The sequence below is a fragment of the Saimiri boliviensis genome, chromosome 1 (assembly GCF_048565385.1).
Source record: "Saimiri boliviensis isolate mSaiBol1 chromosome 1, mSaiBol1.pri, whole genome shotgun sequence".
Classification (NCBI taxonomy): Eukaryota; Metazoa; Chordata; class Mammalia; order Primates; family Cebidae; genus Saimiri; species Saimiri boliviensis.
The window spans coordinates 291,499,906-291,515,382 of record NC_133449.1 but is presented as its reverse complement, the minus strand read 5'-3'; the positions used below and the strand labels follow the sequence as shown (position 1 = coordinate 291,515,382).

The 15,477-nt window shown below is 41.0% G+C and overlaps 1 protein-coding gene across 1 annotated transcript in view; it reads left to right on the top strand.

The window, feature by feature from the left end:
* Positions 1-1,392: 1,392 nt before the first annotated feature.
* Positions 1,393-15,477, top strand: part of MARCHF6 (membrane associated ring-CH-type finger 6) — an 89,798-nt gene continuing 75,713 nt past the window's right edge. The window contains exon 1 of the mRNA XM_039479121.2: positions 1,393-1,621. Coding sequence (XP_039335055.1) covers positions 1,603-1,621 — 19 coding nt within the window. The 5' untranslated portion in view covers positions 1,393-1,602. The remainder of the gene's footprint in view (positions 1,622-15,477) is intronic.

Genomic DNA, 15,477 nt, shown 5'->3' with positions numbered 1-15,477 from the left:
ATAATCCCCAGCACTTTGGGAGGCCAAGGCGGGTGGATCACAAGGTCAAGAAATCGAGACCATCCTGGTCAACAAGGTGAAACCCCGTCTCTACTAAAAATACAAAAATTAGCTGGGCATGGTGGCGCATGCCTGTAATCCCAGCTACTCGGGAGGCTGAGGCAGGAGAATTGCTTGAACTCAGGAGGTGGAGGTTGTGGTGAGCCTAGATCGTGCCATTGCACTCCAACCTGGGTAACAAGAGCGAAACCCCATCTCGGAAAAAAAAAAAGTCATAAGCAAACAACAACAGAAAACATTTAAAGAATGGCTGTCTGCTTAATCCTTAGGGTCGGTCCTTGAAATCAGTGGTTACTATGTAGAATTTGAGTTCTTTCCTGCCTTGAGTAACCTGAGTGACATCAGTAACATTGGTCAAGCGCCGCTCTTTTTGAAGGGCTCTATTTCATTATTTAAACCTTGCTCTGTTTGATGAAGATTGGGAGAGGGATCCTCCCAATTCCTCTACTCACACAGAACAGCGGTTGCTAGCATTTTTTATTTGTGCTAGGTCATCTGCATATCGCTTAAACATTTTTCGAGGTTGGAAAGACTGCTCCCACTCAGGCAATTCTAACGCGGCGGCCCTTCCGATTTGTATTCTCTAAATAATTCATTTAGAGAAACAGTCAAGGATTACACTGAGGGAGGGTGGCGTGCTGACGGGGGCAGAGCTTGGCCTTTGACCACTCTTCCCTTAGCTCTGCCCAGGCAAGTGTCTCCAACTCAGGGTATTGGAACCGGATCTCCCTTAGAGGAGGATTATCTTTCAAACCCCAGCCTCAGCGGTTTACTCAAATGCAGAAGTCTCCAGGGGAGTAATTTTGGTGAAGTCAGCGTTTGCCTTTTTCATCTCAGTGACGCTTTAGTACTTCCTCAAAACGTGCACCACAACTGCCCGGGCGCCAAACAGAAATGCCGACGCCTAGGCCCACTCCAGCTACTCGGACTCGGCATCCCGGGGCGGGAGCGGGGGGCGCACACTCGCACGCTCCCAGGCACCTCCCGGCCTTCCGAAGAGACCCGCGCCGGGACCTTAGTCTCGCACGTAGGCCGGGGCGGGCGCCAGGCTCTAGCGCCCACCTCCCGCAGCTCTGCGCCTTCTTTGTCCCTCCAGAGGCTGCCGTCAAAGCTCAGCTCCTTATTAGGATTCGGCCTCGCGATCCCGCGCAGCCTCGCCGACTAGCCCAGTTGGCCCTGAGCCCGCAGGGATTCGCCGTGCCCCGCAGCGAGAGAACCTTCCCGCAACCGTCGCCCGCCGTGCACGCGCGCCGCGGCCGCCGGAAATGACGCCGCAGGTCGTTGGGGCGCTCCCGCCTCTTCCGCCCCGGCGCCCCGCCCAGGCCTCGCCCCTCGGCGCTCCCGCCCCTCCCCCTCCCCTGTTGCTAGCTCTCTGTCAGCCTCTCTCCCTCTCCCTCTCCCCTCTCCTTCCTCTCGCTTCCTCTCTCGCACCTGAGCGCCAGCACCTGCCCGGGCCCGGCTCCCTCTTCCTCCTCCCCTCCCTTTTTCCCCGCCCGGCCGCGGGAGCCTCTTGGCTGCGTCACCGCCGCCCCCCAAGACAAAATGGACACCGCCGAGGAAGGTAAGTCGGCGGCGCCGCCGCGCCCGAGCCCTCGCGTCGGCGCCCGGGTTCGTGCCCCGGCCGGGCCCGAGGCGCTCGAGGCGGGCAGCGGGATCGCGGCGGAGCGGGTGCCGGGGCCGTTTGCCCGCCCGCGGGGCCTCTGGGCCAGGGAGCGGAAGGTGACCCCTCGCGTGCCCCTCGCCGTTTCCCGCCCGCGCCGCCGAGGGGGGCGGGGACCCTGCCGGGCCGGGGCCGGGGCCGGGGCCAGGGCGTCGGGGCTGCTGCGGCCGGCAGGCCCTCTCTCGCCCCCGCCGCGGCGCGCTGGCCCGGAGGACGGGGCCGCTGTCGCCGCCGCCGGAGTCCGGGGGCGTTTTCCGCACCCTTCCCCCACTGGGTTCTGGCTTTCTTTGCGTCCTCCTGCTGTCGCCCGCCAGGCCCTACCCCCTCGCCGCGGAACTTCTTTGTTGACTTTGAAACTTCGCGAAAAACACCCCGCCAGGTGACGGCCCGGTGGCGCGCGCTGACCCCCGCGGCAGAGCCCGGTCCTCGGCTGGCCTGCCGCGCGGGACTGTGGCCCGAACGCGGAGGGGGAAGGCTCTTTTGTTTTGCTGCGATCCGTTTGGTTTTAACTCCTTGACACCTAGAAGCGGGGTTCTGTTTGTTTTGTTTTGCGGTTGCGTGTGTTTTGGATACGGTTACTTTGAACAGACTGACCCTTGTAAAATGGATACATAAGATATAACGTCCACGCCTTATGTGTCTTGAAGCGCATTTTTTTTTTTTCCCCACTGACGATAGTAGATTATTTTTAACCAGCTGTGCTTTCAGATGTTTTTAAATGAGTGCGGAATTGATAGCGGAAATTAGTAAATTATTCTGGCATTTTTGATATTCCAGTTATCAATGCAAATGCTTTTCTACTTGAGGTATATTTATCGGGGGATAAGTGTCTTTCATCCTTACTGGTTGCTGTTTTGGCGGTTTTCAGTGAAAATGAATTAGCAAACGCAGTCATGGAGTGCAGTAATGAGCGAAAAAAGTTTGACATTATCTATGTATTGAGTTGAAAAGAAGTCTTGCCTTTAGTAAAAACCTCAACTCTAATGACATGTGGCACTTGCTGTACATTCACGTTTGATCTTTGTAAAAGGCCTGTGGAATAGGTAGGTATTACCTTTTATAGATGTGGAAATTTAGGCTTATTTTAATAGCTTGTCGAAGGGTCGCACAGGTAGTAAGAGATGGATTTGAACCTAGGCATTCTGATTGCATAGTTTCCCTTTCATTATGCCACTGTGTATTTGTTATATACACTGAGTAGCTAATCGCCACTAGAGACGCCTTTGGAAAAAAGTAAAGCGAAACTGCTGAAGCTTGGGAATTACTACTTCCTTTTTGACAGGTGGTCCTTGCATGTAAATTTCCATCTACGTAGGTTTCACATCCTTTTAGAGTCAAGTTTTAATGAATAAATCTAGGAAGGCATGTATTTATTTATCACATGAAAGGTACGGATGTATTATATTCAATTCTTATTCTTTTGATCTGGGGATTGGTACTTAGATATTTTTATGGTGTGATAGTAGTCGATGGTAATTCAGGAATTGCGCTCGAAGTATGTATGAAATCAGGAAATAAATATTTTCATCATACTTCTAGTGCTTAAATATATTGTTTCCCTTGTAAAATTATAGTCAGGATAAGGTGTACATGACATTTATTGAACACTGTTTCCTGTTAAAATAACGCGCTGAAGACAACGTGTAGTATATGCTTTACTAAACACTATATACATTTAATTCTCTCAACATTGTTAGGCGGCATCTTAATTGTACAGATGAGGAAACTGAAGGTTACTATGATTAAGAAACTTGTCCAAGGTAATACAGGTAGTAAATGGCAGAGGCAAGATTCAAGCTCATGTCTGTCAGACTCTGTACTTAAATTAGATATTTACTAATAAGTGTATACTAAATATCCAATGTTGAAATTTATTTTTGTCACTTTATAGGATGAATCATTTATATGATTTGGTGGAAACTTTATTTTGCTTTATTTTGTTTTATGAAATTAGTAGTCATGAAAGGCAAGTGAATTTTAGTGCTGTATTCTCGTGCCTGCTTTTGCAAAATTCCAATTTGGAAATTTTTACAATTAAATTTAAGTTGAAATAGCACTTAGAGGAAAAGGGAGGGTTATAGAACATTAAAAATGATAGAGTGAAAATGCCAAAATGCTAATAAACAAATGTTCTTTTGTTAAATTGGTTATTATAGATTATTTCTTTAAAAAATGCAACTTAGGTTTTTAAAATCTGATTAGAAGTTTTTTTGGTAGGAGATATTCAAAATCTGGCCAAACATAAAACAACATTTAAAAAAATCACTATCACTTACTTTTGCAAACACCAATACTGTTGTGGTTCTCTGTGTTTTTTGTTTGTTTTTGAGATGGAATCTTGCTCTGTTGCCCAGGCTAGAGTGCAGGTGCCTCAATCTCTGCTCACTGAAACCTCAACCTCCTGGGTTCAAGTGATTCTCTTGTCTCAGCGTCCTGAGTAGCTGGTATTATAGGTGTGCTTCACCTGCGTGCCACCTAGCCCTGCTAATTTTTGTATTTTTAGTAGACATGGGGGTTTCACCATGTTGGCCAGACTGGTCTTGCACTCCTGAACTCAGGTGACCCACCCGCATTGGCCTCCCAAAATGTTGGGATTACGGGCGTGAGCCACCGCTCCTGGCCAGTTCTCTGTTTTTTAAAAACATATGTTAATATTCTGAGTAAAGAGATAAAGAATATTACAAAAACACCAACCATGAATATAGTGTGTAAATCTTCCCTTCCTTTTAAAAACAGCATCTTGCTTGCCTCCGATGGTACCATGTATGATAATCTAATGCTCAAAATATTGCACATTTATAGTAATACTGAGTTCTGACTTGGCCGTTTCATAATAATTGTTTGCTAGATATTAAAGATCTCTAAAGTGTCTTCAGTATTAAATTAATTTTTGTAACATCAACAGATTTTTAATCCATTCTCATAATACAGGGATGGATGAATCATTCTTACTGTAGATATGTTATTATATGAGTACAGATGTATTAATGTCAACTGCTATCCATCCTCACATTTTTCAGCTTCAGAGTTGGAGACCTTAGACATTTGCCCTCCTCATTTTATGGGTTTAGGAGTCTGATTCTGCAATGCACTGAAATTTCTCAGTTTCAGAGAAAAATCTACCCTTTGCTCAAGGATATGCTTTCTTTTCTTTTCCTTTTTTTTTTTTTTTTTAAAGGAAAAGCAGTACAGTGTTAAGATGTTTTAAGTGTTGATGCCAAGTTCTCAAAGATAATATTAAACATTTTGCCAGAGAATGCTCACATTTCAGCTCAGGGATACAAAGCTGAGGTGTTTTTTTTTGTTTTGTTTTTTTTCTTTTTTTCCATTTTGCTAAATTACTAGTTGTTATATTAGCAGAACATAATACAAAGTGTTGGTAATTTTTTTATGGGGTATCAAAGCAGTTGTCCTTTATGGTTTACCTATTCATTTGAAAGGTGTGAAGCTAAAGAGTTTTGTGGTTGATCATGTTCTATATGCACTATGGCAAAATGTGAGGTAACTTAGATTTGGAAGAAATGAGTTAAAAGGATAGAAAATTGTCAGAATCAGACAGCTAGTTACTCTCTTTCTAGAACCACATGGTCTTTCTTCTTTGTTTCCAGACATGTCTGCTGTATGTTTCTTACCACATACCACCTTTTACTGCTTTGGCATGCTTGTGACCAAGCATATGTGCATTTATTTGTTAAGTGTTTATTGAACACTGTTACGAGCCAGGCACTATTTTATGTTATGCATTTGGGCTAGGCAGGGAACAAAATAGAGAAAAATCCTTTCTTTCACAGAGCTTACATTGTAGTTATTAGCTTAAGACAAAATAAACATGTAATAAATTATATGGTGTAACTAGAAGGTTATAAATGCCATGGAGAACAGTGAATTGGGAGGGAATAAGAAGTGCCAGGATGTGAGAGCAGAGGTTGCCATTTTGTTGTTGTTGTTGTTGTTGTTTTTTTGAGACAGAGTCTTGCTCTGTCACCCAGGCTGGAGTGCAGTGGTGCAATCTCAGCTCACGAGGGGTTGCAGTTTTAAATATAGCAGTAAAGGAAGGCATTACTGAGAAGGAGCAAAGGAGAAGGAGTTAGCCATGCAGATAGTCTGAGCAGAGATTTCCAGGCAGAGGGAATATAGCCTACGTGAAGTCTCTAAGATGGGAGCATGCCTAGAGTGTTCAAGAAGTAACCAGAAGAGCAGTGTAGCTGTAATGGAGTAAAAGACTTGGGAGAAGAGTAAGTCTAATATGGGGTCAGAGAGATCATGGAGCCAATGGGGAGTGAGCATGTAGGACTTTGTTGACTTTTACTTTAGTCAGATAGGGAGCCATGCGAGGGTTTTGAACTGAGGTGAGACATAAATTGTCTTGATATACAGCCAGTCTTCTGTGTCTGTGGGTTCCACATCTGTGGATTTATCCAATGTCAGATGGAAAATACTTGGAAAAAAATAGATGGTTGCATTTGTAGTGAACATGTACAGATTTTTAAAAATCATTATTCCTATAACAGTATAATATGATGACTACATAACATTTATGTTATAAGTTTTGTAAGTAGTCTAGAGATAATTTAAAGTACAGTTGACTCTTTTTTTTTTTTTTTTTTTTTGAGACGGAGTTTCGCCCTTGTTACCCAGGCTGGAGTGCAATGGCGCGATCTCGGCTCACCGCAACCTCCGCCTCCTGGGTTCAGGCAGTTCTCCTGCCTCAGCCTCCTGAGTAGCTGGGATTACAGGCACGAGCCACCATGCCCAGCTAATTTTTTGTATTTTTAGTAGAGATGGGGTTTCACCATGTTGACCAGGATGGTCTCGATCTCTCGACCTCGTGATCCACCCGCCTCGGCCTCCCAAAGTACTGGGATTACAGACTTGAGCCACCGTGCCCGGCCCACAGTTGACTCTTGAACAACATGGGTTTGAACTGCGTGGGTCCACTTACACATGAATTTTTTTCTTCAATAAATACATCGGGAAAAATTTTGGAGATTTGCAACAATTTGAAAAAACTTGCAGATGAACTGTATAGTCTAGAAATAGTGAAAAAGTTAAAAAGTTATGTCATTAATGCATAAAATATATGTAGATACTAGTGTATTTTACTCACTGTCATAAAATATATACAAATCTGTCATGAAATGTTAGTATCTATCAAAATGTATACCCACAAAAATGTAATGGAGACTGTACATGGCACCATTGAGAGTTGAGAGATGTAAACAAATTTAAAGATACAATATTAAATCATAACTGCCCGAAATTAACTGAAATGCTTACTGTACTACTATAATAATTTTGTAGCCACCTTCCGTTGCTGTTTTTGTGAGTTCAAGTGTTGGGAGTATCCTGTCCACTTAAAACACCTTGTGAAGCTAATCACCTCTGCATGAGCAGTTCAACTCTCCAGTAAATTGCATGTGGTAAAAGGTATCTCTCTGGATTCTCGTGTATTTTTCATTGCATTTAGTGCAGTACCTTAAACCTTGAATAACATGATAGGATCCTTATGAGGTGCCACTAGTGATGCTGGAAGTTTTCCAGGAAGCTGAGAAAAGGCATAACATTATGAGAAAAAATAGAATTGCTTCATATGTGCCATAGATTGAGGTTCGTTGCTTGGTTGCCGGCCATTTCAGAATGATTTATCTTGTAAACAGATAGATATCAGTAAACACGGTACAGTGCTGTAAATGTATTTTCTCTTCCTTCTGATTTTAATTTTTTTCTCTAGCTTTGTTATAAGAATGAAGTAGAATACAGTATATAATATATGTTACAATATATATTGTAAGAATACAGCATATAATACAGTGTATAATACATATAGTACAGTTTATGCATTCATGGCATAATTTTTTCTTTTTTCTTTTTTTGCTTTTTATAGGCTACACAGATCGTCTGCAACTTTTTTTAAATTGTTGTGAATTTCCAAAAATTTTTCCAATATATTGATTGAAAAAAAAATCCACGTGTAAGTGGACCCATGCAGTTCAAACTGAGGTGTTCACACATCTACTGTACTTTAAATCATCTCTAGAGAACTGATAATACCTAGTGTAACGTAAGACTGTTTATGTTGTATTATGTTATGGTAAGGCCTCTGGTCACCAGTAGGCTATTAGTAGAGTAGTTTTTGGGGAGTCAAAAGTTGTATGTGGACTTTTTTTTTTGAGACAAAGTTTTGCTCTTTTTACCCAGGCTACTGTGCGGTGGCATGATCTCAGCTCATTGCAACCTCTGCTCTGTAGGTTCAAGCGATTTTTCTGCCTCGGCTTGCTGAGTAGCTGAGATTACAGGCATGTACTATGAGGCCTGGCTAATTTTGTATTTTAAGTAGAGACAGGATTTCACCATGTTGGCCATGGTTGTTTTTAACTCTTCACCTTAGGCCTCATCTGTCTGCCTCAGTCTCCCCAACTGCTGGGAGTATAGGTGTGAGTCACCGCACCCGGGCTGTATGTGGATTTTTGATTGGGAGGTCGGTGCCCCTAACCCTTGTTCACGGGTCACCTGTATATGGAAGGATGTGCATAAGTTACTTGAAAATATGCTGTTTTACATAAGAGACTTGAGCTTCTGAAGCCAATCTCCCAGGGTCACTGAGTTTATCTCTTTCCTGGTTAAGACAAGTTTGTGTTTGTCTTAAACTCCCAATTTCTGGAAGTTGGACTCTCACTGGCCCATTTTGGGTCAGTGGCCTACCGTCTTGATCCAGGTAGCTGGATGATGGTGGGAAAGGTAATATAAGAATAAGAATCATGACTGGCTGTGCCCATTTTGATCTGAGAAGACAGTCCAAAAGAGATCTGCTACATTACTGAATTAAAATATTTTTTAGGCTAAAGTCCTGTGAATGATTATTGTTGGGCTGTCCTCTTCCAGACACCTACTTCCCATTTCTTCTAGGCCAGGCTTACTTTAGTGGGTTTTATTCTGCCCTATAAGGATATGACTATCACTTATTTTTAGTATAATGTAGGTAGAGCAGAAAAAGTTCTTAAAAAGTGAATAGGAAGTAAGACCCATAAGGGAAAACTTATTAATTCAGGCTATATTTTAGAATACTATTGCAGTAGGCTAGCTAAGATATGGGAGTTTACATTAAGGTAGAGGGAATGGAAAGAATAGAAAATAAGAAATAGACCAAGGTAGAATTAATAGAACATAGTAATTATTGAAGAGGTAATATAGGGAGGAGGAGTTTAAAATGATTGATTTTTAGATTTTTTCAAATGGGAATGGAAAGAGATAAGTAGTTCAGTTTCGGACATTGTTTAAATTTGCAGGGGTTGCTCTAACAAAGTACTACAGACTGGGTGCTTAGGAGATTTATTTTTTCAACTTTTGGAGGCTAGAAGTTTGAGATCAAGGTGTTGGCAGCCCTGGTTTCTTCTGAGGCTGCTCTCCTTGGCTTGTAGATGATTGTCTTCTGTGTCTTCCCGTGGTCTTCTCTCTGTATATCTTCATGTAGCTTTCCCTCTATTTCCTAATCTCTTTTTTTAAGGACGCAAGTCATATTGGTTTAGGGCCCACTCTGAGGACCCCATTTTAACTTAATTACCTCTTTAAAGAGTGTCTCCAAATATAGTCACATTATGTATATGGCAGGTTAGGGCTTCAACACATGAATTACATGGGGAGTGGGAAAACAATTCAGCTCATGATAGACATGGATTCTTGAAGACTTGGAAGACTGAAGCATTCCCTGTACACTTATTTCTTACAACAACTTCATTATAATATCTTTTGTACTTTCTTGTCCCTTCTTCTCTTCTGTCACCTTAGTGTATTTTGTAAAGATGGAATCAGGTTAATAAAGTATAATTTACACACAAATTTATCTTTTTTAGGGTGCAGTTCTGTTATAACACTTTTGAAATAGAATATTTGGACATCCCATGTCTTATTTGATTACTTGTCCATTTACAAAATATTGGGTACATATCTACTCTGTATTTAGGACCTGTGCCAATGATGTTTTCTGCATGTTTCATTTCTTCCATTCCAAGTCATTGAAAGTGCCAAGAGGCGTTTCTATTGAATGGAGCAGTTCGAAGACCACTGATGGAGAATAGCACTTTTTAAAGCTTTGTCCAGGACCCCTTTACACTCTTAAAATTGAGGACCCAAAATACTTTTCTTTATGTGGGTTTTATATATATAAAGGTAAAGGTATTTACCATATTATAAATGAAAGTGAACAAAAATTATTTAGAATATTTAAAAATCATAAATTCAATATATGTTAATAAAATAACTTTTTCTGGATTATCATAAGACAACTGAATTCTCATCTCTGCCTTTGCAGTCACTTTGTTATGTTTTGATTAGTGTATATAAAACTTTGGCTTCACACAATATATACCTTGAAAAGGGGTGAATATTTTCATGTTTGTGTGTTCTTTGATATTATGTCAAAACTTGACAAGTGGTGGTTTTTTAATGTCATATCTGAAAATTTTTTTTTTTTTTTGAGACGGAGTTTTGCTCTTGTACCCAGGCTGGAGTGCAATGGCGCGATCTCGGCTCACTGCAGCCTCCGCCTCCTGGGTTCAGGCAATTCTCCCGCCTCAGCCTCCTGAGTAGCTGGGATTACAGGCACGCACCACCATGCCCAGCTAATTTTTTGTATTTTTAGTAGAGACAGGGTTTCACCATGTTGACCAGGATGGTCTCGATCTCTTGACCTTGTGAATCACCCGCCTCGGCCTCCCAAAGTGCTGGGATTACAGGCATGAGCCATCGCGCCCAGCACCTGAAAAAATTTTTAAGGTCAATTACCTTAAAAAATTAAATGAACTTTTAAAGTCCATTGGTTTGATAGTGTAGGATAGAGAGTCCAGAAATAGATCCATGCATAGATGGACAGTTGATTTTGGACAGAAGTGCAAAAGTAATCCCATAACATATAAAGGATAAGTATAGTTTTTCAACAAATGATACTGAATAGTTGAATAGCTGTAGGCAAAAAAAAAAAAAAAAAAAAAAAGGGATGTTAGACCTCAATGAAAAAACTCTGAAATTTCTAGGAGAGAATGTAGAAGAAATTTTTTGTAATCTTGTGTTAGACCAAGATTTCTTAGGAGTGACTCCAAAAGCATGATTCATAAAAGAAGTAGATAAATTCGATGGTATCAAAATTCAGAATTTCTTTCAAAATTAGACACTGTTAACAGAATGAAGACAGGCTACAGAAAACGTATCTTATGAGGAACTTAGAGTATATTTTAAAAACTCTCAGTAATAAGAAAACAAATAACTCAGTTTTTAAAATGGCCTAAATATTTGCATAGACACTTCACTAAAAATATAGGTACATGGCTATTAAGCACAAGAAAAGATGCTAAGCGTCGTTAGTCAAAACTGTAATGAGATACCACTTCATACTCACCAGTATGGCCATAATAAAAAGGAACAGGTAAGTGTTGGTGAGCATTGTAGAAAAATTGGAACCTTCATTTGTTACCGGTAGGAATGTAAGATAGTGTGACTGACTTTGGCAATTCCTCAAAAAGATAAACGGAGTAAATATATGACCCAGAAATTTTATTTCTAGGTATATACTCAAGAGAATTCAAAATATATATTCACGAAAAAACCTGTACATGAGTGTTCATAGCAGTATTATTTATAATAGCCAAATCAACTAAGGAGTGGATAAATGCGATCTATCCGTAAAATGGAATATTACCCAGCAATACAAAGGAATGAAATACTGATGAATGGTACAACTTGGATGAATCTCATAAACATTAGGATAAGTGAAAGAAGCCAGTCGGAAAAGAATAGATTTTCTATGATCCAATTTGTGTGAAATGTCCAGAATAGGAAAATCTATAGAGAGATTAGTGGTTGTCTGAAACTGGGGAGAGCCAATGGAGTGGGAAGTGTCCACTAAAATTATAAGGTTTGTTTTTTGGATGATGATGATGCTCTAAAAGATTATGGTGATGGTTGAATAACTGTAAATATACTCAAAACAACGGAATTGCATTCTTTAAATTGGTGAACTTTATGACATGTAAGTTATACCTCAGTAAAATAGTTAACAAAACTACAGTGAGATATCATTACATACCTACCTATTAGGGTGGCTAAAATGATAATATAATGACTAACCATACCAAGTGTTGATAAGGATGTAGAGCAGTTGAAATTTTCATATGCTGCTGGTGGGAATGTAAAGTGGTACACCACTTCTTCTGGTGAGCAGAAAACCACCTTCCAGGGTACAGGTGAGCCAAGGTTGATGGGCAGGTATGCAGAGGGAGTTGGAATATCACTGTGTGTACCTGTACAAATCCTGGAGTGTGCTGGATCCTCATCACTAAGGCCGTATGAAGGTAGTCATTAAAACAAAACTACTGACGGTGTGACAGGAGCTAGAAAACACCCCTTTCTTCTTAGATATCCCTCCACCTTAGATATCCCTCCAGCACTCTACACTGACAAAGTTTAACTGCCCCTGCCCCCCCCCCCAAAAAAAAAAAAAAACCCACCTTAGCATCCCTGTCACTGAACAGGGACTGAAAAGGAGGAGAATTTGGAGTTGAGAGGGGATACATGGATAACTAACTAGCTCATTACTGTTGAAATTTTTGGAATCATTGCCTGTGCAGCTGAGCTTGATGTTGCCCAGTGCTGCTGGCAGAATCACCACCATGACTTCTATATCTGTTGGCAGGAGTCTGCAGTGCTTGCCATTAGCTGCAACTGCTGGTTTTTAGAACCAGAAGTAGAAAATGGTTTCGCTGTTTCCCTGCTGCTTTTTTTTTTTTTTTTGCCTTTCACTCTTGTCACCCAGTCTGGAGTGCAATGGTGCTATCTTGGCTCATTGCAACCTCTGCCTCCTAGGTTCAGGCAGTTCTCCTGTCTCAGCATTCCAGGTGACTGGGATTACAGGTGTGTGCCACCATGCCTGGCTAATTTTATATTTTTAGTAGAGATGGGGTTTCACCATATTGGCCAATCTGGTCTCGAACTACTGACCTCATATGATTCACCCATCTTGACCTCGCAAAGTGCTGAGATTATAGGTGTGAGCCACTGTGCCCGGCCTCCCTGCTGCTTCTGATCTCATCGAAGTGCTTCTCATTGGCAAGACTAACTCAAGCCTAGTTAGCAAGGAGGCCAGAAAGTACAGTTTTCAGGTTTCCAGGACCAACAGTACAGGTGAATTATTTATTTATTTATTTTTAAAATTTAAAAAAATTATTTATTATACTTTAAGTTCTGGAGTACATGTGCAGAACATGCAGGTTTGTTACATAGGTATACATGTGCCATGGTGGTTTGCTGTATACATCACCCCATCATCTGCATTAGGTATTTCTCCTGATGCTATCCTTCCCCAATTTGCTGACCCCCTGCTATCCCTCCCCCAGCCCCCCACCCCCTGACACACCCCATTGTGAGACGTTCCCCTCCCTGTGTCCATGTGTTCGCATTGTTCAACACCCGCTTATGAGTGAGAACATGTGGCATTTGGCTTTCTGTTCTTGTGTCAGTTTGCTGAGAATGATGGTTTCCAGATTCATCCATGTCCCTGCAAAGGACATGAACTCATCCTTTTTTATGACTGCATAGTATTCCATGGTGTATATATGCCACATTTTCTTTATCCAGTCTATCATTGATGTGCATTTGGGTTGGTTCCAAGTCTTTGCTATTGTGAACAGTGCTGCAATAAACATACGTATGCATGTGTCTTTATAATAGAATGATTTTCAATCCTTTGGGTATATTAGCTATTTCTTCTAATGCTTTCCCTCCCCAGTCCCACCTTAATAATCCCAGTAATGGGATTACTGGGTCAAATGGTATTTCTATTTCTAGATCCTTGAGGAATCGCCACACTGTCTTCCACAATGGTTGAACTAATTTACACTCCCATGAACAGTGTAAAAGCCTTCTTATTTCTCCATGTCCTCTCCAACATCTGTTGTCTCATGATTTTTTAATGATCACAATTCTAACTGGTGTGAGATGGCATCTCATTGTGGTTTTGTTTGCATTTCTATAATGACCAGTGATGATGAGGTTGTTTTCATATGTTTCTTGGCTATAAAGATGTCTTCTTTTGAAAAAGAAAAACAAACAAACAAAAAAAAGATGTCTTCTTTTGAAAAGTATCTGTTCATATCCTTTGCCCACTTTTTGATGTTTTTATTTTTTTGTAAATTTGATTAAGTTCTTTGTAGATTTGGGATATTAGCCCTTTGTCAGATGGGTAGATTGCAAAAATTTTTTCCCATTCTGTTGGTTGTCGGTTCACACTAATGATTGTTTCTTTTGCTGTGCAAAACCTCTGGAGTTTAATTAGATCCCATTTGTCTGTTTTGGCTTTTGTTGTCATTGCTTTTGGTGTTTTAGTCATGAAGTCCTTATCCATGCCTATGTCCTGAATAGTATCGTCTAGGTTTTCTTCTAGGATTTTTATGGTGCTAGGTCTTATGTTTAAATCTTTAATCCATCTGGAGTTAATTTTTATATAAGGTGTAAGGTATAAGGTGTAAGGAAGGGATCCAGTTTCAGCTTTCTGCATATGGCTAGTCAGTTTTCCCAACACCATTTATCAAGTAGGGAGTCCTTTCCCCATTGCTTGTTTTTGTCAGGTTTGTCAAATATCAGATGATTGTAGATGTGTGACATTATTTCTGAGACCTCTGTTCTGTTCCATTGGTCTGTATCTCTGTTTTGGTACCAGTACCATGCTGTTTTGATTACTATAGCCTTGTAGTATAGTTGGAAGTCAGCACAATCAGGTGAATTTCTAATATAGTAATCATAGTAATCTGGTGAGCTAAAATCAACTTTGGGGTACATAGAGAATTGGAATTTTTAAACTGTTTGCAAGACCGAATTCCCAAACTCACATATTTTGTTTATAGATAAACTTTCACCATCAAAAAGGAAATAGTTTTTGTAAAATTTGAGCAGTTAAACATTTCTTTTTTCTGCCTGTAATTGTAAAAGTAGCAATGAAACTACATATTTGGGGACGAGGAAGGAAGAAAAATTACCCATGTTCTCATCTAACCAATTATAGTGGCTGTCATTTTTTGCATTTTTTCCTTTTTACATAGTTGGGAGTAAAGGAGTGTGGTCGTTTAAAAATGTTACATCTTTTTCCATATTACCAAATAGTTACATATTTTTTGTTTGTTTATTTGTTTTTTGAGATTGAGTTTTGCTCTGTTGCCCAGGCTGGAATGCAGTGGTGCAATCTCAGCTCACTGCAACCTATGCCTCCTGGGTTCAAATGATTCTTGTGCCTCAGCCTCCTGAGCAGCTGGGATTACAGGTGCGTGCCACCACGCCCAGCTAATTTTTTTATTTTAGTAGAGACAGGGTTTTGCTGTGTTGGCCTGGCTGTTTTCAAACTCCTTGACTCAAGTCATCCATTTAGTCTGTAAATTTAAGACTGTTCTACAAAGTAAAGTCTGCTAGTAATAATAATCCTTTGTATATTAAATTGTCACCAGAAGAGGAGAGATTTTGAAGTCTTACATCAAAGAACTTTCTTTTTTTTTTTTGAGACGGAGTTTTGCTCTTGTTACCCAGGCTGGAGCGCAATGGCGCGATCTTGGCTCACCGCAACCTCCGCCTCCTAGGTTCAGGCAATTCTCCTGCCTCAGCCTCCTGAGTAGCTGGGATTACAGGCACACGCCACCATGCCCAGCTAATTTTTTGTATTTTTAGTAGAGACGGGGTTTCACCGTGTTGACCGGGATGGTCTCGATCTCTTGACCTCGTGA